The sequence below is a fragment of the Archocentrus centrarchus genome, chromosome 7 (genome assembly GCF_007364275.1).
Source record: "Archocentrus centrarchus isolate MPI-CPG fArcCen1 chromosome 7, fArcCen1, whole genome shotgun sequence".
NCBI lineage: Eukaryota > Metazoa > Chordata > Actinopteri > Cichliformes > Cichlidae > Archocentrus > Archocentrus centrarchus.
In genome coordinates this window covers 23,714,701-23,741,242 of record NC_044352.1, presented here as the reverse complement: position 1 = coordinate 23,741,242, position 26,542 = coordinate 23,714,701, and the positions used below count along the sequence as shown (strand labels likewise).

At 40.7% G+C, this 26,542-nt stretch overlaps 1 protein-coding gene across 2 annotated transcripts in view; it reads right to left on the bottom strand.

The window, feature by feature from the left end:
• LOC115782450 (forkhead box protein J3-like) overlaps window positions 1-22,870 on the bottom strand; it is a 68,668-nt gene extending 45,798 nt beyond the window's left edge. Inside the window, exons 1-4 of one of the 2 annotated variants that reach the window (XM_030732622.1) lie at window positions 22,785-22,869; window positions 21,720-21,755; window positions 13,474-13,597; window positions 12,688-13,159 (exon numbers count right to left, since the gene is read on the bottom strand). In XM_030732622.1, the coding sequence (XP_030588482.1) occupies window positions 12,688-13,047 (360 nt within the window). In that variant the 5' untranslated portion in view covers window positions 13,048-13,159; window positions 13,474-13,597; window positions 21,720-21,755; window positions 22,785-22,869. Of the gene's footprint in view, window positions 1-12,687; window positions 13,160-13,473; window positions 13,598-21,719; window positions 21,756-22,784 lie in introns of both variants that reach the window. The other variant, XM_030732621.1, reaches the window with a different exon arrangement.
• Window positions 22,871-26,542: the final 3,672 nt, after the last annotated feature.

Sequence of the window (26,542 nt, the reverse complement as noted above, 5' to 3'; positions counted from 1 at the left end):
CTGGTTTAATTATTGCATCAAAACGCACCAAACCAAGAACTCTGCCGCTGATGCAGCTGACTGACTGCAGCCAACCCAAGACTCTCACCCCTCCTCACACTCCATGCATTTGTGCCGGTAATTTGACAAAAAGCTTAATTCTCTGATGCTTTACTGCTGATGAAAACACAACAGTTCCTGCTCCTATGAGGATTCTGTGCAATCTGTGGCAAAAATGCCATAAATTCTTACCATAACATGTTTGATATATACAAATTATTTCATTTTGATGTGTTAGCCCTGCAACCTGTCCAGGGTATGCCTGACTCTCACTCTGTGACAGCTCCAGCCCTGTAACCCTGAATTAGGTAAGCAGGACAACAACGGATGGATGGATGGCTTTGTGTCATCAGTCTGTCTCTCTTCTGATGTTGTAGCATCAAAGAGGTAAAAGAGCCTAAAAAAATGCAAAATATGAATAAAAGATTTGGTAAGGGATTCACTCAGTGCAGAATTTAACAAATCAGGGAATTTGACCAATTTGGAACCACATCTAAACTGGAATAAATGATCAGATCCCATTTCTACTAATTGGATGCTCATTATTATGAAGCAGGGTCAGGAAGAACTTCGCTATCGTTGTCATTCTGCAAAAAGAAATGGTAAATGGACAGGTCCTTATATAGCGCTTTTCTACTCTATGTTGAGCACTCAAAGCACTTTACACAACACGCCTCATTCACACACGCACTTCTTTCTAAGCTTAAGTACTTTCTATCTGAGATTCACACACATTCATACTCTGACGGTTGCATCAGAGAGCAACTTGGGGTTCAACATCTTGCCCAAGGATACTTTGGCAAGCAGACTGGAGCAGCCAGGGATCGAACCACCAACCTTCCGATTAGTAAGTGACCTCTTCTAACGACTGAGCTACAGCCATCTCATCAGAGAATTGACAGAAGTGTAAACAACTACCAAGACGAACTGTAAGCCAATCACTCGAGCCAGGTGGCCTGTGATACATTTGACCAGACAGCATTAGTAGTTTGCATGCTAGTGTGTCATGATGCCTAAGGACATAAGAGGAAAATACAGTGTTGTGAAAAAGGATGCCAAAGCATCTCAATCAGATTTAAGCCCAGACTTTTGGGATTCTTTGAGCCATTCAGAGGTGGACTTGCTGGTGTGTTTCGCATCATTGAACATATATGTACCATAATGTGACATATATGTAAAAAAAACTGAGAAATCAGGAAGGGGGCAAATATCACAGCACCATATGTCATCAGTGCAGATCACGGTGGTCCTTTTTAGTCTTGTGCCCTCTTTCAAGTTAAAAAATGACTTTGTCCTGTCCGTGCATGTACATTCGTTCAGTTTTTTGTTCTTTGCTAGTCCTTGCTCACCAATTCTGAAGCTTGACTGCTAAAGTGATCAGTTGAAGACCTTAGAGACACGACAGAGATACGACAGACACAGGTGCAAACAGCAATGTGTCTCAGGTGTCCACTCATAATAACATTACACAAGACGCACTTTAAAACCAAGTATTACCAGGGCCTTAGATGAAGACTCCATAGTGGGAATTGCAGGAAGAGCAAAACACTAATGTTTTCAATACTTATCTGATGCCAAAACACCTTCTAATATTCACACACAGGATTTTACAAAGGTCGTCAGTTATTATGGTGCCACTATTTTATCTTTCTTCATGAGATAAACAGCAGAAATACTCAACAGTAAACGATCATCCCAGTTTACCCTTTGTGTTGAACATTTTACACTCCTTCCTATGTCACATCAGCAGGATTTCTAATCTCACAACTAATTTAGAAAGACAAATCCTTTCAGGTGTCATTTGAATATAGTGTTTCAAAAATAACACAGAGACCAAAGTAGGTCGCAGTAGCACACTTCCTGTTGCTGGATGTTTCAAGCAGAGGTCTGTGGTGAAGTGACAGCTTCTGTCACCAGCTTTTCCGGGAGAGGAGGTGAGTGAACAGGGAAGGAGGAAGGAGGGGTAGGAGAACAAGCAGAAAGCAGCGCACTGGCTGTACTATGCATCCCAATGCTGTTTGGCAGCTGCCCTTTCCTATTCTCATGCTTACTTGATGAAATGAAGGCTATTCTATTTTGATTTACAAACTTATTAATTAGATGAGTTATGTTGAGAATAGGGTTAGGGTTAGGGTTATGTTGAGCTGTTCAAGAGGTTGCATGGTTCCCGACCACTGAAACTGGATTTCCTGTGGGTATAGATAATATCCACTACACCCATCTGAGTTTTTCTTAATTTTTACAGACTTTATTCACCCAAACATGAGCCCTTTTTCAAAAGCTACAGTAATCTCCTCAGTCACTGTCCAGAACTATGTAAAAGCCATATTTCTATTACTTCTAAGGCTTTCTATGAGTCACATGTCAATATAGCCAATGGCTAATCGCCTCGAGATCATAAAATACTGATCAATGCCACACAGTATCGACACTGTTGCTCTTTCACATTCTTTAACACAGTTATAAGCCACAAACAAATATATTTTGTGCTTGTTTATTGAATTTAGAGCTTTAACAATGTCAGCTTTAATAAATAAGCATGATTTCTGTCACTCTTTAGCAGATGCTAGCTGTAATGTACAAGGTGTTGTTTACTAACACAAAGAGAGGAAGGGATCTAGTGTTTTTTCTTCTTTTTTAGGTTTCAGTAGCAACAAATTTCAGAATATGCACTCTTAATGTGTTCAGTAGCAGCAATAACTTGGAGTAATTGTTTTCTGTAAGACTATGAGCCTCTCATGTTGTTGTGGAGGAACTCCAGCCCACTCATCTTCACAATGTTGAAGATGAAGCCATAGGAACGTTGATTCTTTTCTTTTTCAGCCATTCTGTTGTAGATTTGCTGCTGTGTTTCAGATCATTGTCCCGTTTCATGACCTGATTCAGGCCAAGCTTTAGCTGTGGGCCTCACAGATGGCCTCACATTTGAATTGAGAATACTTTGGTATACAGAGGACTTCATGGTCGACTCAATGACTGCAAACTGCCTCGGTCATGTGGCTGCAAAACAAGCCCAAATCATCATCCCTCCACCACCATGCTTGACAGTTGATATGAGGTGTTTGTGCTGATATGCTGTGTTTGGTTTTCACCTAACATGATACTGTGCATTATAGCCAAATATCTACACTCCAAAGGAAATTTTTGCAGAAGTCTTATCCAGAAGTGGTTTATTCAAATGCAACTTTGCAAGCCTAAGCTGTGCTGCCATGTTCTTTTTAGAGAAAATAAGCTTTCATTTGATTTTGGGAATTTTGTATTTTTAGCTATATTAAAGATAAGTACATTTTATTTTCTAGCTTAATACTTCAACCAACAATTACTCACTAAATCTGCTGAGGCTCTGAAAAAAAAAAGCACCACATGTGTATTACTTGCAAAAACTGTGCTTGAGCAGGGCTCCTTTAACTTTGGTAAATCAGAAAACCATCAGCCATTTCTTTTCTTGTTCTTTGACATGCTCTGATGCAACCCAGGGTCTGATAAAGAACAGGCTCATGTCAGACAGGATGCAAACCCCATAACTAGCAAATAAGCCCATTCTGTGGTATAACTGCTGCATTCCAGAGTGCTAGGGAAACCAGCCTAAAGCCTATTATTAGCCATATGGAGAGTGCTACAGGCCTGACTGGTTAGAGAGGGAAACACAGTGTTGGATGGATGCCAAATGCTGGAGGAGATAGCAAAGAGAAATTCCTCGCTTTTAATTAAGATTTTAATAGTGAGGCTCATATTAGTGATTAGTATGTAATTAAAAGCTCTAGCAATGTTTCGTACACAAGTATAATTAATAGCTGCATTTATGTATATGGGAGTATGGACACAGCCTAAAAATAGAAAGAAAAAAAAAGCTGATTATCTTAATCTGTCTTTCAATCAATGGTAACAATTTATATTAAAAACAAATGTGGTGGATGTTTATAAATATTAGTTTATATTGTCTCACAAAAAGCACAGCTCACCATCAAATGTGAACTGTCAAAGTCCAAGTTAAGGGGAGAGTTCACACCAAAATCAAATTTAAGTATTTTTCCTTTGGCCTGTTGTGATATTTTACCATCTAGATTATGTCAGGGTGAGCTGCCCAATTTAAAGTATAGCCACCATCTAACCTTAGGATCAATTGTCTCTTTCCAGAAATCATTGTCTGGTTGCTTAAAACAAAATAATAATCATAATAATCATCTTTTTTTTTTTTTTTCCAAGCAAACACCCAGTTGAAAAACATGTAAAGTTACATTTTGAGTAAATCCCTATCCCTTTAAAAGTCATTTACTTTAAACAGCTGACCTTTAACAGACAGAAGAAGATAACACTTGTTACATGATGGAGCTCATGCAACAATTGCTTCGAGCAGCAATGAGAGGCTCAGTATGGCACCGTTCACATGGCAGCGTTCAACTCTAGTCATGTTAAAAGTATGATGGGTAGCACAAATAAAAAAATAAGATAAAATAAAATAAAAATGTAAAAAAAAACAAAAACTGAATTAACACAATAATAAAGTTGAATAATAATATTAATATTAGAACTTCTCCCAAATCAGAATTTGAATCCCATTTAGGAATTCACTGCCACGATTCCCTCTTTACCATATGGAGCCAGGCGGCTCAGGTGTATTTCTGTTCTGATGATTTTGCGTCACTGGAAACATTGTGTAAATGTATAAACAACTGAAACATAAAATAAAATTCTCTGTATTGCCTGGTACAGTTATTTATCATTCTCATCTATGTACAGTTTCAATTAGATTGAGACGTTTGTTGCTGCTCATGGAGTCTGAGCTTAACTTTTTCTTTGTTAAAGAGTTCTTCGTTGGTTTTTGGTTTTTTACTCTCTCCCTGGTGACCTTTACTGTTTAGAGCAACTCTACATGGATGAGACAAAGGCGTGAGAGACACCGTCAACCTTTGGTTTTTTTTTCTTAGTTCACACAGTGCTCAAAATTTAGATCGCTACTGCACTAAAACGTATGCATACCTATACACTACATGGTTTATTGCAATAGCTTGCAATAGCACTGCAAATTTCCCATAAGACATTTACATCCTAACAACTTCCTTGAAGTGAAAGGCTCGTTCAGAAACAAAAGCATGACTCCACTGCAGCTTCTCTCAGCAGTCTATCCATGAGCACAGAGCACGTTTCTTGACTCAAGTGTGCACTCCCATACACTAATATTACAATGCAGTACACATGTGCACAGACACACACCGGTACAGCACACCAGTTTAATGTGACATGTAAACTGAGAACGGCAAGGTACATGTTACAGCTGTGTCACTTAGCAATGTGGGGACAAACACACATATAGAGGTGAGACTCAATCAAACAAATTCAGCATTACTAGTCACCAAAATCTTTTTAAAAGACTCACTAAAGTAGACTGACATACAAATAAGCAGCCGCATACACACATCCAACCCTGTACACATGCACCACTACAACACTGGAGCTGTGCACTCACACTGACTGTACAGTGGCAAAAATGGAGTTGTGCTCATAAGACACAAACTCAGGTGTTTCAGTGCACCTGCAGCCACATATTGACTCCCTGCAGCCAATGACAACAGAGTTCGTCCACATACTTAAGTACACTTGACATCGAGCATCGACTTCCACTGCGCTCAGCCACAAATCTCCCTTAAAGCAGGCATGAAAGGATGGGAGTCAGAATAATGGCCTAGTGCTGATTCATAGGTGATTGTCTATGACATGCAATGTTCAGCCAAAGGCCAAGGAGCATTGCGCCAGTGCTGCCCTTTACAACGTCACATTAGGCCTTGCTAATTTGCAGCCAATTAGCCTGGCTGCATGGGAGCTCGCCTGAGGCCACAGGGGTTGCAAGAGAGCAGGTTAGTAAGTGCAGACTGCGATGTGCCATTTGGTGAAGGTACATGTGTAGACTGCATTGAATAATGGTGAATAATAGGAAGACCATCACATTTTAAAATACAATATAAATGTTAAGATGAGGTCTGTGTAGCCAACATTTTTCTATTATTAAATTCAGCAGGAAAGAATAAAGCAGAATAGAATGCAAAATCATAGATTGCAGAAGCTTTTTGTGCCTTGTTCAAATTTCCTTCAAAAATTCAGTTTTTAAAATCTGAAGAAAAAAAAAAAAAAAAAAGGTGAGAAATGATTTTTACTGGTTCCCAGAGCAAAATGTGAAAGTCTGAAAAACTGTCATCAAAAGCAGACAGAGTATTTCTGTCTGCAGTAATTTATATTTGCCAGCATTCTGGAACCACGCTGCCCATCCCTGTGCATGCGTGGAAAGTTGGACCCCACATATCATTGAGACCCCACACGGAACACAGCAGGTAACAATAACAACAGATACGACGCGGATTACATCAGATGGGGTGGAAGTGGGTTGCAAAGCTGCTTGCAAATGCAACTATAGGCAGGCTAGATATGCTAGTGCATCCTTTATCATGCAGACATCATACAGAAGGTATCAACTAAGCTCTCAGCCTCTGTGAGCTGGCTTTAAGGTTAGCTGATCTGCCACTACAGTGTTATGCTTCATTTTTGTAAGCCAAAGACTAAAGATAAACTACTTGGAATGACATGAAGCTGCTACAAATAAACTGACATTGGAGAAAATCAAACACGTTCTTGCTTGTTTTGGTTGATAAAGACCTTAAAACTATTAATCCATGATCAGGATTATTCTTTCAATTGACTAATCTTTGAGATTTAACAGAATGCTAAGCTAAGCTAGAAAACATTATTTCATAAGGAAATATTGTGAGGAAAACAACCTCTGGCAACACAAATACAGACAGTGCAATATAAAAATATTCAAACCACATAAAATGAAAGCTAATTAAGGTAAAACAAAAAGCACTAAATAGAAAATCACTGTAGGCCACATGTTGAAGGTCAGCTGTGAGTTTAAAATCCTGACTGCAAAGCGTAACCCGATGGCCAAGCGGTCAGGGCGCACGCCTCATGATCAAAGATGCCCTCAGCAGCTGAGTTGTTCATTGCCTCCAGTTGCTGCATTTCATTACCTTGTTCTCTTTCCCATATTTTCTCTAATGTCAAACTATCCAACAACAACAGCAAAAGAACAAAACAAAAAAAAACCCTGTATGTACATGGAATAAAAAAATAAAAACAAACAAACAAAAAAACCCAACTTATTTCATTACAGATGACTCACTTTTACAAACTAAAAGGAAAAAAACAGGAAAAAAGAACCCCTGCATGGCTTTGGCTTCCTGCTGCGTAGTCATTATGAGTTGTGGTTGAAGGTGGATTCAACAGTGGAGGGACATGTGGGTGTGAAAAGGATGTGAGGGGGCTACAGAGGGCATGGGAAAGTAGAGCAGTGCATGGTGTAGGACACAGTCAGGGAGAGAGGGTGAGGCTGGTAAAGATAACATAAGAGAGATAATGCTGTTGCAGTGATACAAAATAATATGACACAGCCTGATGCAACACCATTTGCATTCCCCTCCATCTCCATCTCCAGTTTATTCCTCTGTGTAAAAAAATAAATAAATAAAAATACGGAAATGCTATGCATGCATGTTACACAAGCTGAATTTAGAAGCTTTAACGAGGTCCATAAACAAATTGCTTATGCATGCATGTGCTTTTTAATTTCACTTTTTTTTTTTTTTTTTTTTTTGGTTACACATCCTAAACCTCCTCCACAGCTCTGGAAGAAGCCTCTCATCAGATGTAAAAGAGCGCTCCATATTCATTTTTTTCAGCGAAGACACAAAAATCTCATGACCTTGGAAATTTACATGATTATAACAGCGAATTAGACTGCCTTTTAATGCACCGCATTTGCAAACCTGGGTTGTGTCTAGATGCCACACATATGATAATCTCACGGCGGTCAACGGCTGTAAGCATTTATGAGCTGAAGTTGGTAGACGTGTGTGTGTGTGTGTGTGTGTCCTGGTTTCAACTCTGCTGTTCTTGCACTCTCACATTATCATACAGAGCAGACGGAGTGCGTGTGTTGGGTAGTAAAACTCTCCTCTACTCTCTGACAGCACCCCCCCCCCCCCCCCCCCCCACACACACACACACACACACACACACCATCTCATCTCCTGCTGAGCTCCCCGTGTGTAATCTGTAGACTGCACACGTACACTGCCTACCTGAGTGGGAGTCTCTCTGCGAGTGTACAAGCGTGTGTGCGTACGCATGTGTGGCAGAGGGTGAAGGAGACGGCAAACATGAAAGACCGCGTATGAGGCGCTTTCTGAAAGCTTGAGTGGTACATGCAGAAAACACGCTTCTTAAGAGTGAGCACTTGCAACATGTGTATGAGTGAGCCGGCACTGTCTGCCGAATGTGGCTCCAAGACAATCCCCGTGTCTGTCTCCCGCTGTGTACAGCTGACAGCAATCACCTGAACTGGAATGAACTGGACTTATGTAACTTTCCCTGTGAAAGCCACGGCTGATATAAAAGAAGCCTCACTGTGATGAGTCTGGTCATCCAGGAAGCAAAAGTTTACAGCCGTTTCTCAAGGACTAATAAAGGGAAACAACATGATGCTTTGCATGCTTCTATTTATCAATTCATACACAGGTTAATTGTTTTGGCTTTCTGGCTCCAAGCTGATCTTACACTGGCCAGAAGCAGACAAGTTTTTTTTTTAGTTTAAAAATTGTGGCTGTATCTGATTAGCCTACTAATACAAATAAATAAATAACTACAAATAAATAAAAAGAAGTAAAAAAAAAAACAAAAAACAGAAAAAAAGGAATAGGGAACTAGGGCTGTGCCATATCATAACGTCCACAATAATTCTGGCATAAATTTTTACGTGATATAAAAGCATCAAATCGCAACAACAATGATATAGCAATGTGTTTTGTTCCTTAGCAACAATGACAGAAGCCCAGACATGTCTGAGAGCCAGAGCAGTGTATCAGCCTCCGATGACAATTTAGCACCCAAAAAAAAAGAGAGCTACAGCAACATCCTCAACAAAGCTCAATACTTTGCAAAATATGCAAGAAAACTCTCCCACTAAAAGTGGAAACAACAAACACATTTGAGGCAAAAAAACAAAAAAAAAACAAACAAAAAACACCATCGAGTACAACCACCCTAAAAAAGGTACATGAGGACACGCTAGCAGTTATTGATGTGCAACCCAAAAGTAAACAAAAGTGACTCAATGAGCGTCTGGAGCACTCTACTTGCACACCATATGACAGACAAAGCAAACGGCAGATGGAAACTACTGATACTGTTACATGAAGAAAAGAAGGGCTTTAAGTAACTGGTTAAAAAGTTCAACCCAAAAAGCCAGAAAGAAAATATTCTTCAACTTTAGTTATATTGCTCACCTTTTTAAATATCATTATCGCAAATGTCCCTGAAATATCGTGACATAATTTTGAGGCTACATCACTGACCCTTATAAAGAAAAAGGCAAATGTTACCTCATTTATCTGTTCACTTGGTTTCCATCCACTTATGTCCAGTAATGACATAAGTGGTAAGCTAAATCATTCATTGTGATATGTAAATAACATCAACAATGATTTGGTGCTCTCATGTTGGTATATATGCATGTGGATGGTGCTACATTACTCACTTTACTAATGACTTTTCTTGCAGAAACTCAGTAAAAGACTCTTAAAGGGGACCCATTATGGTCATATCCAGCTTCATGTTCTTTTTTCTTGGTCTGTACTTGAGTAACTTTGGATGATATCTTAGTCCTCATTTTAAGACAAGTTTTTTTTCTCTGACTGGCAGCTGTTCAAATGCTTCCAAATCAGCATATGGACACACCGCCAGAGCTGTCATAAGGTGGAATGCAGGGTACACCTTGGACAGGTCACCAGTCTATTGCAGGACCAACATAGTCTGAAAATCTAAATAATTTTCTTATTAAATACATCTATACTGACAATTTAAAACACTGTAGTTTACAGAGCCCTGGTCTAAGTAGAATCCAATGCAACTCTGAGTTATGAGTCTTGCAAAAAACTCCCTGCACTGGTACAGTGAACAAATGCCAGAACGTGTGAAAAGGAAACCACAACGCCATCAGCATAGCTCCTTAATGATGTTACTAGAATGCAGCTACACATACAAATCAATGAATCTAGCAGTATAATTATGGGATACTAAAACATCCTGGCACTCAAATACAAACAGCAGGAAAGGCAGTCATGAGCTGCAGTGAGAGAAAGCCTGGATGGTCTCAGCAACCCCCCCTTCTCTCTACCCGAACAGAAAACTAATTGATTGAATCCTGCTAACTGGTAAGAAGCTCTGCCAACACAACCTGGCTTTTATCATAACCTTTTTGTCTCCGTATCTGGCATTCCTCCGTTCAGGGAACGTTGAGTTGAAGATTATAGACGGGGAACAGACACGGGGAAGGAAGAGAGGAGGGGAGTGAGTGAGTGAATATGAGAGTGAAGGAGAAAGGGGAGAGGGGGTTTGATGGAGAGCAAGTATTTGGGAGATGAAGATAGAAAGTCGAAGACAGAGAAATAATGAGAAGAAGAAGAAAAATGTTCTTGCTTTCAGAGAGATGAATTGGTTGATAGTTTGCAGACAGCCTTTCCAGTGTCAGTAGAAGGACTATATCCATTCCCTTCTTCACTAATAAGGCAGAGAATCCCCAAGACACAACCGCAGGGATCTATTCATTTGTCTCTAATAACACAGCCACCTTTCTGCTCATATTAGCCAGGATCTGCATAGCTACATTTGCATAAGGATTTAATAATGCCATCTGAATGAGATGAAATGCATCTGTCAATCATTCTTGGTTCACTAACAGGGTTCTGTGCTCTTCTGGGTTGCAACTGGTTCAGGGCTGTGTATTCTGATCTTTAGCATTATGAGTTATATAGGACATGGATGAAAGATAGGATGGAAATTTGAATCCAGTTTCAAATTTTCTTCCCCCACAAATCTCCTATTAAGGAGATATGTGCTAGGTTTAGCTTAAAAAATGCGCAAGTTGTAAAAATATAAGAGGTTCAACTGATGTGAGATACAGTTATTAGAGAAGCATGTTGGGCTGATGCCAAATAGAACTGGGCAGTATGTTCATAGCTTTTAAACAAGCATGTTTTCAGCAACTGGGGATTGATGATTATTTGTGAAGGTGTTCTATTCCTATGTTCCCCTAATCACCCTTTTGGAGACTGTTTTTATTTCAAAACCATAATGCCTAACTAGTGGTTTGGTAGGGATAACATCAAATAAACAGGAGGCACAGCCTGTAACGTGTGGTGGTATCTGTGCAAAACTAGCAAAACATGGTTACTTTACCTACTATGAGCTCCAGAATAGGAATGTAAGGTTCCACCCAGAGATTTGTTTTACAGCATTTAACACTGACCATGCAATGTGAATTGTCCAGTCATAAAAGATGAAAATTTCCATCAGTGTCTGCATATACTTCTCCAATTTGGCCCAGCAATTAGTCTTTATGAGTTAATTATTTAATCAATTGAACACTAAAGGATGTGAACTGCTAAATTAGATGGGTAAATTTACAAAAATCATAGAAATACCCCCCCCAAAAAACAAAAACAAAACACAACCAGCAATGAACTCAACCATACATTCATCTAACTGTCAAAAACTCAAAAATAAAACTACCTACTAGAGTTTAAAATAAGAATAAGACTAACACATAGATATGACAGTCCTATGTTTAACCACCTCTACTAGATATTTTACAGCTTTTATAGCTTTGTAGATTTTTTTTTTGTGATTTATAGATAAACACGATAATATTTCAGATCCAAAGATTTTGGGTATAAACCCAAGCCCCGCCAAGCTTCCCCTGCTGGGCCCTTGAGCAATGGGAATGCTCCATCCATAAAATGGTATCCCCAGCTTGCAGCAGAAAAAGGACTATGTGTTATTGTCACAGTCCAAGATTGCGGAGTCAGGAGTTTGTCCAACACTGGGATGAGAGACCTGAGACAGCTGAAGGAGGACCGCCACAACAGCGATCTGGCCGGCCTGCCTGCAGTCAATCATGAGGTGGGAAGGGCTGGAGCTAACTGGTTAACAGTGCGACCCGTGTGCCGTCTTTCAAAATATAAGTGAGAAAATTGTCCAATAGTAAATTACTAACCATGTCATTGTCTTGGATGGATGAAAGAACTATAATAAATGACAAATTAAACCTTGGTGATCCGCCAAGTGTAATTTTATGTGTAGAAATACATAATTTCTCTTCTCTTCTATTTCTCTCTCTAATTAAAATCATGTAAGTTAATATCCAAAAGGTTTGGATATTAGGATATTAGGCCATTTAACTGAACACCTTTTTAATGTAGGCTGGTAATGTACCACGTGATCAAAGCTGGAGTATGTTCTGATCCTTTCAGCTTCACTATAATTTTGACATACAGAGACATTAAAAAACAGACTTGAAATCAGCAGCAGTAAAACAATAGAAATAAAAGCAGTAGGAATTAAACCCAAATTTATTCTGGTAAACCTGCATGTTTTGCACTGTGTTCCCTCCTAAGAAAATAATAATAACTGATCAAAAACTGTTAGCCTTGACAATTTATAAAATGTTTCCCATTCTGAAATCAGACTCACATTAGAGCCAGATCAACTGCAGAGAACAAGAGCAAAACACACGGTTTATCTTCTTAAATCCTGTCCTACCTTCCAGCCGCTGCCTGCCTCTCTGTAGTAAGGAAAGTTGTCACAGATCCACTGGTAGATCTCACTGAGGGTCATCCGTTTGCGCGGTGAGCCGTTGATAGCAAAGGTGATGAGGCTGGCGTAGCTGTAGGGAGGTTTCCCATCTCTGTGCTGTGCTGCTTCCTCTTGATCCAACGTTGTTCCTGGGTCCAAATGTACCATTTTCTTGCCAGGCCCCTGCCCGTGATGATGCCCGTGGTGGTGGTGCCCGTGGTGGTGGCCGTGGTGGTGTCCCGGGTCGGCCTTCTGGATGGCTGCCCTCATGCCGAGCTGGGGAAGCCAGTCCATTGAAGTAAGGCTACTCTCCAGCTCAGAGGTCATAGCGCTTGTTGGGTTAGGGGTGAAAAGGGAAGGTGAGAGGCTCAGTGACGTGGCGTATGGAGGCTCCTCTTGGCTCACTGAATGGGTTCTGTGCAGCAGTCTTGGCTCAAGCCTAGAAGAGCAGGAGGTTTATTTACTATGCCTATTCATCTCCTTTAGCTGGAGCAGAAAGCACACTTGGCACACACCGATGTTAACTTGCAGAATATTCTCCACATACAGTGTAGCTTTGTATAATGGAAAATTAAATATTTTGGCATGTTCCTCACTTGTTCTGTCACAGTGTGAATAAATATGATCTGCACCGTGAGCTATGGATTTGAAAAAAAAAAAAAAAACCCAAACCTATCAAATAGTTTTATTCCATTAATTATACAGTGAGAAGCAAAGCTGCATGAGGGACTAAGTAAGAGTTAAGTGTCTTACTCTTCCCATTCCTTTCCATCTTTCTTTGGGCCACAGCATCTGAGGAAGTCACTGAAGTGAAAGGTAGAGTTCGTCCCTCGTGCATGTTCACAAGATCTTCATTTAGCCTCTGTAATGGCCGCTGCTGCAACATACAAACACAAACCACACAAGACGGTGAGCTTGGACTGCCAGACAGCCTTCATAAGATATTAATATCGCACAACCGTTCAACTGGCCTCGGCATCTGTCCAACCCGATTAAAACTCTTCTCTTTTTCTCTCTCTGTGTTCTGTCTATCTGGATTGCCTTGCACTCTCATTCCCTCCAAAGTGGAAATGGCAATTGGATCTGCCGAGTGACTAAAAGCTGGGGAATTGTTTTCACAAGTGCCTGCCAAATGGGGGGAACAGCTCGGGAGGAATTCCAACCCTCTGGAGGAGCCGAAAGGCTCGTCCCCTTCCCTCCTCTGACTACCCCTCCACACAGGCACGCGTACATGCACGCATACAGAAACACACACACTCAGTGTTCTAATTCTCTGATTCTCGACGTGTCTCACTCTCCTGTCAAGTCCATGCCCACCCTACTCTCCCCTCAGGGCTTCTGGTCCTTGCCAGGCAGACCCAAACAATGAAACCTCAATAACCCTCAACATCTGATTTTAGAAGCTATTTATAGAGCGGCATTGGACCTAAAAATGTACCTTCTGTTACATAGAGACGGAACTATTTTTTATAAGTGGGCGTTTTGAGCATGATTCAGGACAAAACAAAGGGAATCATTTGGTGCACCCAAGAGAAATTACTCACCAATTGTTCTGTACTTCAATCAGTCACAGAACATTTGTAGATTTGTCACTATTGGACTGAGAATGTCATGTAACTGTTACTCATCACAGGAGTGAAGATGTAGCATTTAAACCTCGCTCTGATTCAAGAAGGATCACTTTCTTGTTTCATGCTTGTGCACCAAGCACCAAGAATGAATTTCATACATTCTAAGAAATACAGGTAAACCTCTGAAGACCCGCGTATGAACAGTTAATAATGGTTGGATGAATTCAACCTCTTAATGATACTGAAATCTACAGCCAAACCTTTATCAACATCCTGCAAAGTAACCTTCCAATGTCCTTGAACAACAAAGAGCCCATTGGCCCACGCGCAGGCTCCACTCATGCTGTATATAATCAAGGTGGGAGAACTTCAATCTGTCTGCCTACCAAGACGAACACAAACCCCTCTGTCTGTCTTTCTGCCAATCCCCCTGGAGTGCAAAATATACAAGGAGGAAAAAGAAGAAGGGAAATACCCAGCTCCTGCAAAAATCTTGCTTAATTACACATAAAAAAAAAAAATACATGTTTAGCAGCAGACTCATCAAGCTAAACAAGCCAGACAGGGGGACTAGGGGAAGGAAAGAGGAACCGAGAGAAGAGATATGCCCGATGAGGCTTCTCGCACAAAACCACCCCTGTCCCTTCCTCAAGGCCCTGCCACTGTGGGAGAAGCCACTTCCAACCCCCTCTTCTAAATCCCAGGAAGCCATCTTAATTAGTGCACCTTCTTTTTTCTTTTGCTAAAGGGAATGTAGCATTACTAGTTGCAGTGGTGGTGGGTAGGTGGGGAAGGGGGGTGGTGCCACACTAGACACAGAACAACAAGTACTTATTTTCCCCTCATTAAAAAGGAGGCTCAAACTGCAAATCAGCCTGCCACAAGCCTCGACCTGCCGTGGCTGCCGTGGTTGCTGTTTTTGAGAAGTTTTGGGAGCGTGGGCTGGCTGCGTGGCGGCACGGTGTAGCTTCGAACCGCTAGCGTAGTGAGGTGTTGGGATGATGAGCAATAGAAGAGAGCAGGGAGAGAAGAGGAGGGGCATGACTTGGCTTCTGGGGAGAGGAGCCCTGCTGGGTGGGTAGATGCAACCAATTACCTAGTCGGCTCAGTCAACTGGGCCCACAGTGACTAAGCTAACCTCAGAACTGTGCCTTTTGTTTTATGATAGCTGCTGTGTTTCACAACAGGGATCAAGGAAGAAAAGTGATAACTGGAGAAAAAAGATCTCACAGTATAGCTCTGCTGATCTGGGAGATATCAGTTTTCTGTAGAAATACACTGTTTTGCAGAGAATGCATACACATTTGAGTGTCAAACTCTGTTAAGTGTCTAATACTTTACTGTAAAAGACAGTCTATTCATGAAAGGTAAGTGTTCATGGTTATCTATACTGAAAAAGCAGTATACACTTTATAAAATAACCTACAGTGGCACAGAAAGCAAACACTTATCTACTTTGATCATTGCTGAATCTCCTTTGGTTCAAATGGTGCATTTCATGGATAGGCATTTGAATTAAAAAACCCCATTCTAGTTAATAAGCATGCTCCAGTTTCACTTATGCCTGGAAAAATATCGGCCCTTAGACGATGGCATTATATTCTGTATCAGAAGAAGCATCTGCCTATGATGCTTCTAATGGTATTAACCTCTGTAATATAATATAGTTTATAAAGCAAATCCATTTTGTCCTTCACAGACTATGGATTATGAACATGAATTCAATTTTACACCCTACATTTTTGTGATATTACCTTCATGATGGGAGCAGTTAAAGCAATAAAAAAATCTATCAGTTTTTATCCTTAAAAATACAGGATTTGCATGTTTAGAAACAAACAAACAAAAAAAAAAAAAGCACAGATGTAGCGAAGCTTGTTGCAGTTCAGAAACCGCTTTGAACCTCCCTTAAAGGAGGTTCTTCTTGTTGCGTTACCTCTAACTCAGTGACTGGGCAGTGATGCAAACAACACAATTCCTGCTGATACTTATCAAAACCTTATAAGACTGAACGCTGCATCCCTCTTCGGGAAACATCACAAAACAACGTACAGTACAGATGAGATATATTTCAGAGAGGATGTTGGTGAAAGGGAAATAAAGGTGGTGATGAAATGAAAGCATTCTGGCAGAAGATCATATCGAAGAGCATGGCTTCATTAAAGGGTTTGAAGGGTTTCTGTATGGTTGTGCATAAAAATATGCATTTTCAGAGATAGATGTTTGGCCAACATTAGAATTTTATCTTTCGCCCATAAAAAAAAAAAGAATAGAAAATGTTAATTTTCTTGACAGTTGTGATATATTAGTTGACACTTAAAGAAGAGATTGCATGCATTATTTTATTTTATTAAAAAAAAAAAAAAGGATTTAGACATTTATGAAAAAGAAATCTTTTTCCTCCAACGAATTTAAATACATCACTCTGTGCATTGTGGATGGAGCTTTCATGACTGCGAACATTGTCCCTTTAAAAGAGTTGAGGGTATGTGTGTGATTGAATGTATTCACCCATTAGACTTTGTAGCTGTGATGCACTCACTCAGCTGTATGCATCACTAACAGCTAACAGTCCCCCGCTGCTAGCAGGCTTTTAGACTGAGAGAGGCTTTACAGTTCTGCATTTTAATAGAGAACTTTGAATGGAGTGACGGGGGATGGGTGAGAGAAAGCGGGGTGGGTGGGTGGGGGGGAGCCAAAGGAAAGAGGCATCAAAATATTTTCAGAGGAAAATGAAGTAATGACAAAATACCCACCCAGAGCGTGCAGAGCAGAGGGGGTTTCTGGGAAGGACTGCCTTGGCGAGGGTAAGGCTAATGTGTCAAAAGAAAGTCTGTAGGCATACTGAGCGCTGTCATGTCTCGAAGTGTGAGCCATTCAAAGGGAGAAGGAAAAGGTCCAAAAAGCAGCATTGAACATCTTAATTACTTTCTGCTTCAGCAAAGAAGGCATACCCCTGAAAAGGTTCAATTATAAGATATCAAGGCAAATCAGATGCCCTCATGGTGGCTGTTTTCTTATTCCTCAATGGAGCTGGGTTAAGCAATTATCGCTTGATACTGTCTACTTGTTTTTAAAGGAGACCCAGAGAGGCATCGATGTAATGCACTGTTTCATAGTGAGATACACCGAGTCTTTAAAGAGAGCGGTCGGGAAAATGAGTTTGAAAGAGAAAAATAAGAAAAAATAACTGAATGCATTCGTACAGAGGATAATAAGTTATCCATAAAAGAACAACACTTTCATCAGTGTTTTTTTCTTTTTGTATGAAACCTGCTGGCTGGCTCATGTCAACTGAGTCAATCCAGTGGCATCGCTACTAAAACAGAACATTACTGACTCACGCTATTTTTCTCAAGTCTGAAAGAAAATCTGATTGAAAGAAGGCAAGAAAATCACCAGGTTCCACTGAATCCCTCAAGGCCTAGAATAAAATATTTAACTCACTAAGCCCACACAGAACATTACACCTGAAAACATCTGCCAAGGTAGAGGGAGTTAGCGACCCAGAAGACTTACTAGTACCAACTAGGAAAGAGCTATCAAAATTCCAGATTCTGACAACGGCAAAGTTAAAAAGGCATATTTTGTCATAAATAAAACATAGGAGTGCAGCATTTCGGCAAAATCCCCCAACGAAAGGTCCCAAGAGAGAGAGATGGGATGCTGTTTGTGAACTCACGCTTTGCACAGTAAAGAGGGCTATAGCACTGCGTCACCACGACTCAAACTACATTCCCACATCCAGCCCTATTCAGCGAGGACTAGTCCTCTTTAAAAATTCATTAATTTACAGCAAAAATAGATTAAAGCGCCCAACTGCACCGACCGAAAAAGTTTGGCTTGTGAATAGCATTAATAATGGAAGCAAGCATCCAAAAACCTAGAGGCCCTGGCTCGGAGGCATGGCTTAGGTTTTGTTGCACTTTATAATGGAGAGTAATTTACATTTTTTAGAAGTATTACAGCTTTTTGATGCTTGTTTATAATTGCATTGTTTTACATGCAAATTGGCTAACAATTGTTACTCATTAAAACCTAACCAGTGGAGTACAGCGCTTTCAGCTTGTGTGAGATGTAGGCTGTACATCAGGTTCACGGTGGAAGCTTTGCATCTCTTGTTGCTCGCATCACAGCCGGTGAGTTCAATCCAAATGACAGCCTTTTAAAAGCGATCATCTCCCATCTTATCTTTTACTTATCTTTCTTTTTCAAATCATGGCAATGCTTTCCTAACAGAATCAAAAAAAAAGGATTTTGACAAGATAAAAGGATTTGCTACATTCAAATTCAAATTATGTGTACTTTCCTGGGGACATGACAAAAAGCACAGTGACTGGGAGCACTCAGAGAACTTAGAGGTACTTAAAAAGAAAGAAAGTCTCCTCTAATGCGTCAAAAATATCGCCCTCCCAGCCTCACAGCGGATGTTAGATTGCTAACATCAGATTTCATATTGGGTGTATACACAGATCAGCCACAACATTAAAACAACTAACAGGGGAAATGAACAGCTATTAAATATGACTAATAATCATCTCATTACAATGCAGTGTAATGCTGAGAAACCTTGGTCCCTGCATTCATGTGCATGTTACTTTCAGATATACCCACCCACCTAAAAAAATTATTGCAGACTGAGCTCCCTCCCCTTTGCTACAGCAAAAAACAGGAGCTGCCTCTCCAGCAGCATATTGCACCTTGCAACATAAAGTGCTCAGACCTGGCTCAAGGAACACGACAGAGACCCCACATCACTGTCCTGACTCCCCAGATCCAAATCTGACCAAGCAGTCACAGGATGCTCAGGTACAGGTCCGATTTATGGGGTTTTAATCTTGTGGCTAATCAGTGTACAACAGTCATGGTATAAAGCTTTCCATATCTACTGCTAAGATCTCAATAATCACTTTAATTATTTAAATAGTTGATTATTGATTTGACCAGAGGTAATTAAAATGACCTGACGCCCTAGTAACACCCTGGTAATTACAGAGGCAGATTAAAGGGCTTCTCGCTAAACCAAATGAGACCACCTCCTCACCTCTTGTAATAGCTACTGCCATGCTACCATCGAGCAAGGCAGTTAAACAACAGCCCCTCTAGCGGAAGTTTTCATGATAAGGAGCTGAAGACGGCTCCCAGGCATCAGTCTGTACAACAGAAGAGCGTGGGTGTCTGTGTTTGCCAAAAGCATATTGTTACTTATTAAGTTTTTCATTAAGCAAACAGATCTTTCCACGGTTAAACGCTGATTGTCTCTAAACAGCACCGGTATGATAAGGTGAGCCTACAGTTTGTCTGCTTACAGGCATTGATGTAGCAGTAAAGACAGGCAAAACGTTTCTGCGTGGCACGTCAGAGAGATTAGATTTCACTCACCAGCTGAAAAAACTCCAAAATGATGCATGCTAACACTGATCATGCTGGGTTTAATCAATAAAGCTGTATATAATAAAGCTCTGTATGAACACTGCACGGGCGCCAGGATGCTGGGATTGATTCGACACCAGTCTGCAAGAACAATAAAACCACCTGCCTTCTGTGTAAAGTTACCGCTTGTCCCAACACAGTGTTTCCCACAGACTCTATTTGTGGCAGTAGCAGTAGGGCTTTTTTCTCTCTTTTCTTTAAATGAATTATTAATTAATAGCGCAGATAAGGTGCCTCTCTCTAAATATTTTAATTGCCACTTTCTGACAAATAAGTATCGAAGGAATATATTTAACTGCCTCTCCAGAGAGCCTTTCATCCCACTGACAGACTCCAACTCTTCTGACTCCAGCTGTCAATTGTAGTTCTTGTTCTGCTTTGCAGCTCGGCACGTAAATCAGTTCTCCACCTGCGGCAGATTCTGGCTGGTGTGGCTCTCCAGCTCGCAGCCGAACAAGGAGGAACCATCGGCTGTAGTCTAAGATGGTGGAGTTGGAGTCGATCTGACCACAGGAAAACTCACTAGAGAAGCAGCTGAATGATATCGAAGATGCCGCGAGGGCGACATCGTCACCTTGACAGTAAGAAAAACATGGAATGGGAAGAACTGGTTAGCAGTGACTGAACTTTTGAAATCTGAGCAATTAGTAAACTGATCACAGGTGGTGGTATTCTACACAGAAGAATTAAAAAAAAAAAATCTTAAAATAAAGCACCCAGCTCATGTAAAATCTGCGTAATGTCTTGAGCTGCGCTGTAATGTCCAGCAGCTGGACGGCGGGGCCTCTGTGAAATACGCTTGTTTCCCAGCATCCCAGCGACGCTTGACCGGATTGGGATCTCCATATCGGATTGGGTCCATACATGTCGTGCTCTGGGCACTGCTGGGAGAGGCCCTTGCTCTCAGGGAGAGCCACTGCCGTGGTGTAGTGGTTGGTCTGAAGCAATGTTTAGGAGGGTGGTATGTGTCAAGATAATGTCCACATAAGTGCCAGAACGCAAGGTTTCCCAGCAGAATGTTGCATTGCGATTAGTGTGATCCACTTTGTCTGTGAGTGGTTTTAATGTTGAGGATATTGTGTGTGTATGCACTTGCAATATATATTTTAACTGAATAGGGTAATGCTAAAAGAAATTGTGTAGATTATTAAGAAATATTACCTGCTTAACAAAGCACACTCTTGTGACAAACTGTGCGAAGTTCTGTGTCTTTACTCCATCATGTTTTAATTGGGAGGCAAATCATTCTTGGCAGATACAGAGAAGAAAGACTGGCTGCTCAACACTTCTTGTGAAGTCACGCAAAAAGAATATATTACAAGTCATAATGAATATGCAGAGAGACAACATCAAAATTTTGACAGGCATATACGATTCGAAAACTGGCATATGGAGTTCATCTTTATCAAAGAGATTGAAAAGCCTGTAGTGCATCCACAAATAACCCTTAATTCAACTTTCAAAAAGTCATTACTACACTCGGTTCTCGGCATTGCATTTGCTGACATTGACGATAATTACAACGACCTTTCTGATGATAAAACACAAATCAGTAAAACATTATGAAGGGTTCCTTCTCTCCACGTTTCATGAGATTCTGCATAACGTTTTAATGAGGCATTTAGGGGTCTATGAGTGATCTACTGAGAAAGTCTACAATGGCAATCAGCAGTGAGTGTGGCAGCTGTTCATCAATTAAAAAGCCAAATTACCCTCAATCAACACCATTTACAAGCACAAGTAAATCTCAGAGCAAATAATGATGAGAGAAATCTGTTCAGACAGCTCTCATCTTGATAGGAATTAGAGACGCATCCAAATCAGGAGCAGGGTGTTCTCTCTCTAACGCTTCCTCAGTCTGTCACACAGGCACACGCACACAAAATTCCCCTTGTCTGTGTATTTTTGGCAAGATGAAGGTGTATAGTACTTGCTAGCTAAACATACTGCAGCATAATGTAAGATATAAGATTCCTAACAGTGTTAGGTGGTTACCTTTCATGTTAGGGCTACGGCGTCTTCATGGGGAGCCTACAGACAAGAAATCCACAGTGAATGAGCGTAGCTGGACCGTCACCAAACTCAGTTTGCTGGGAAACTAAATAAAAGGCATCTGCATGCATGGCTCAAGGGCAGTTGTGTCTGCATCAGCTAAACTGTTAAAATCTTCACATAGCTCAAATCATTTGAAAATATTTGTATAAGCTGAAGCGCAGGTACATGTCAATTCTCTGAATTCTTTAAACTTTCAACAAAATATTAAAGCCTGATTACACAGTGTGTACTTTTTTTTTTTTTAGTCTTCATACATTATACAGTACATATCCTTTATACAGTCTCATGCACCGAGAGCCTCTGAAAACCCTGACCAAACAAAGACATCAGCATCTAAAAACACTGAAAGACACCCTGTTAATGACACACTGGCAGTGCTCATGTAATATCAACTTTTATAAAATACTTTATACTGTTAAACAAAGCCAATTAGAGGGACCAGGCTTATTGTTCCTTTTGATACTACTTTGCCTTCCAATGTTATGTCAACTACGAGAGCAATGTCTTTTTAAAACGTATCCGTGATTCGCTATTATATCAAGCATAAAGCTGTTTTATGGACACGTCGCTGCATCACTGTGGAGCTCAGCTTTCTCTAAGCCTCGTCTTTGAGGCTTTTTGCTTCCACTAGTGTTATCACTTCTAAAGTATTTTTTTTTTTTAAATCTATGAACGGCACTGTCCTCTGCATATCTGCGCGTCCAGTACAATTTACTACTTGGATAATTGTTCTATTGAGCTCCACTTTCGTGACAGCCTCGCTCTGTGAATGGCAGCATTAAGATAATAACTTAGAGAAGTTGACTTTATCCAGCAGACGCGGTATCACGACTGGATACAATGTTTGCATACATTCATATATTGTCACAGACAGAGAACTTGTCATGGCCTGCCGTTAAGTAAAACCGCTGGCTTTGAGCAGCACCGCTTTCCCCGGCGTATCATCAATGTGTCACAAACCTTAACGACTAAACATTCAAACATTCTTGTGAACTGAATACTCACCGTCGTGCGCGAATATGTGAACCGGTTCAATTTTTTTGTACTCTGGTTCAGCAGCTCCAGACGCTGTCCTGCACTTGAAAATTCCCTTCGAAGACAAAAAAAAAAAAAAAAAAAAAAAGCTCCTGTGGTGCCTTTGCGCTATCACTCCGGCTGCATGCGCACAGCGCTCTGCAGGCGTCAAACTGACCGCTGCTGTGGTCATTCAACAGTCGAGACTGGAGGACTCGACCCGCTATTCGCGTTTGCGCTCATCAGCACGAAGATCCCGGGTCTCAGTGCTCCGCTCGGCTGCTAAACCACCGGAACTACTTCCAACGCCAGCCGGAGCACGTTGGAGATAAATTCATGCACCACAATGGGAAAAATGAAATCAGATCCATTTAACTAGTTCCCAATTTTAATATTAATGAGGCTTCGCCAGGACATGCCTATCGTAGTTGCGACTAAAATAAATACCTAACATGTAATTATGAGAGAACGATAATAAGAAGAAGCACACGGTGCATGTATATTTGTTAAATTAAGCCCATTATGTGGAATACAATCGTTATCATTAATACTGCAGCATGTCAGTGACTTTGTTTCATTCAGGTGAATAAAACTAAAGAAAAGCATCCAGACGCCCCAAAACTCCAAATTACTGTAGACACGCAAACCTGTTTCAGTATGTTTGCTTATCTACTTCTCACAGTGCAAAGAGCTAGCTAATTGCATTTAGTTGCACTTGAAATCATACTGCTCTGCTACAGCGGCAAATTTGGGGCTTTGTGGACATGTCTTATCTGTTGTACTTGAGGTATTCCCCGGCTAGACTGCATGCCTATAATTTGTTGATTATGGAAAAGCCTGGTGTGCAGGCACAGCGCACCCACCTGGAGAGGACAAACAGCTAAAGCGCTTTGTTGAAACGGAGGATTTTTCAGCCACGATGTGACGATTTCTTCTAATTCAACTTTCACACTTACCGTTATGTCGTTCTGTGTTATGCTTGTAAATTTAGATACACTTTTAAAAAAAAAATTTAAAAAGTTACACAAATGATTTTCTTTGAGCATCCCAGCATTTTTGAGATATCGACGGAGATATCAGCTGTTTGGTCACATATAACTCACTTCTGAGAATCAAAAGAACAGGCGACAAAGGTTTCTTTATCACTGTGAACAACTGCTTTATCTGTTACAGTACCTCATGGTAATTTCCATCGACTGCACAGTCTCGCTCCCTTATGGATACTGGAGAGTTATCAGCGCTGCACTCATAAACAACTCACTGCTGCACTCCTCTGGATGATGAGGTTGATTGCAACGGTTGATGAAATGTTTGTCAGAGCCTGGGCACTGTGAAGAAGCAGCAACCTGCAAATCTACATTTATACTGTATATCTAACATGTCTATGCCTGTGTCTAGATAGATAGATAGATAGACAGATAGATGTGGTTTGCTTTTTTTCTGAGCCAACTGATGTAATCTGTTAATCCACCACCAGAGGGCTCTCCACCCTAAGACAATGTGTTGAAATAGTTGATTATTTTCTTTTTTTGTGTGTGTGCCCTTAAGTGTATTAATTTGTCAGCTGTGCTTAAATAACGGTGAGCAGTGCAAACATGTGAACATGACCCGTGTATAAAGTGAATCTCGTGGTCAGCTACAGCCCTGGTTTTTGCTCTTTTGTTCCCTCTCTTTTATATTAATTTCATTAGACAGCTCTCGTGGTGTTTCTTTTGCTTCAGATTTCCCCCCAAATATATGACCACTCGTTTATTTATTTATTAATTTATTTAGCATGCAAAAATAAACCCAGAACTCGAACTCCGCTATATGGTTTGAACATGACAGGTAAGGTGGGATGCTGGTGTTGCAGCAGCAAAAAGGCGGGCACCCGTCTGTTGCTGACTGCGCAAGGGAAGCGTCTGCCACCGTGCCTTCCGCCTACTTTGTGACGTTTGGGCAGCACGACTGGTTCTGCCCGGTTTGATCCTGTTGGCTCTCCGTTACAGTGCGTTGTGCTCAGGGGATGCTGAAAAGAAGCAGACAAAAAAAAAAAGAAGACAGCCACTTCTTCCAGGGTGGGAACCTAAACAGTTTAATGTCAAAACGAACGCTTGAGGTTTTCCATTTCTATTTCTTCCTTAATAATATGGTTCATTCACATAAAAACAATTCTATTGAGAAAAAAAAACAAAAAACAAAAAAAACAGACCTTTTGTATAAAACTATAAAACCGCATGTCACATTTCCCCTGTGCCAACTTCCCGAGGTAAACTAATATATTTAACACACATGTGGATAGTCATCTTGTGTGTAAGCGTAAGGTTACATTAGGTTACATGGCAGCTGGGTAGTAATTATAAAATGGTGTGAAGTTCTTCTATTGAATTTAGTGTTGAGCCCTGATTTTTGTCTCACTGGTGTGTGATGTAAGAGGTGCATGAGTTCTCGCGAGAGCTGGCTTAAGGAGGAGGCGAGCCGCTGCTGCAGCTGCTGAAACTTTGAAATGCAGCCAAGAATCGACGCTAAAATGACGCTGTTTGGGGTGTGTGGGGGTGTGTGTGGGGTATTTGAAGATTATCTTTAATATTCACGCGTGAATGTGACTTTCATACAAATGAGAAGAGATTTAGAGCCTTGGTCGCGAAGTCATGCGCCCTCATGGAAACACGCATCACGTGAAGTGATGAAAAAAAAAATGTTCGCTTGAAATGTTACCTTTTGATGACCTGCTGTTGTGTTTTTGTCTTTCCTGGTATTTAACGTCAATTTTTAGTTTGTTTCTCTGAATGACCACATAGGCGATCCCTCAAAGCCCAATAGTATTTTGTGTGCGTTTTGGTTACTCCTAACTTATTGTTGAAACTGAAAGTGTTAAAAAAAAATGTCCCAGAAATGAAATAACACAAGACTTCAAAACAGTAACACGTCAGTATGTAACAAGAAGTATAAGGGACAAGGTTTTTATTAAATGCTGAGAGAGGATCATGAAAAAAAAACGTTATTCCCACAGAGCCCTTATCGCAACGTCATGGAAACAGTGTTCCTGCTATTAGAAAACTAAAGTTCCTAAAATGCTTGGAGGGAGAAGGGGATGTACAAGGAACTATAGTGATATACTGACACTAGCATGTGCTTATATAGATCTATTATAATAGGCACTGTTAAAAGTGTGCCGTATTATCCGTTGGATGTTACTGTTTACAATATATCCGTGTGTGTGGGTCATTGTCGCGGAAATATTATCATACTGAAGTCATTTTTAAAATGCGGGGGTTTCTCAGGCAATCCTTTGTAAGTACTTTCTGTGCTTTATTTAATATGGACGTCGGGAATAATGACATCATCGGAAAATGTAAGGCCTACTGAATATTAAAATATATCTTTGAAGTCTGTGTATTTATGTTTGACTGCAGTACCCACTGACTCTAGTAATAATAATAATAATAATAATAAATATTATTCTTATTACAGTCTTGCACAGCACAAGCACAAAGACCTGTGGGGAAGAGAAGTGGGTCATTCGCATAATTTCGCTCTGGTGTCATGCTGAAGCGCTCTTCCGCTTCTCAGCTGACGGTGCTCCCTGAGCAGCGGTCGGTGAACAATAGCGACTCTAAAACACGTCCTCTGTCAAACAGAGTCTTTAGAAGTGTGTAGAGTGGGATAAAATAAAGGGGAGATGGGAGGGTAGCGGCTTGTGATGACCTTGTAACATTTCCTGCCACTTCAGCTTAAGAGACAACGCCGGCGGTATTCGTCAGAGCCTG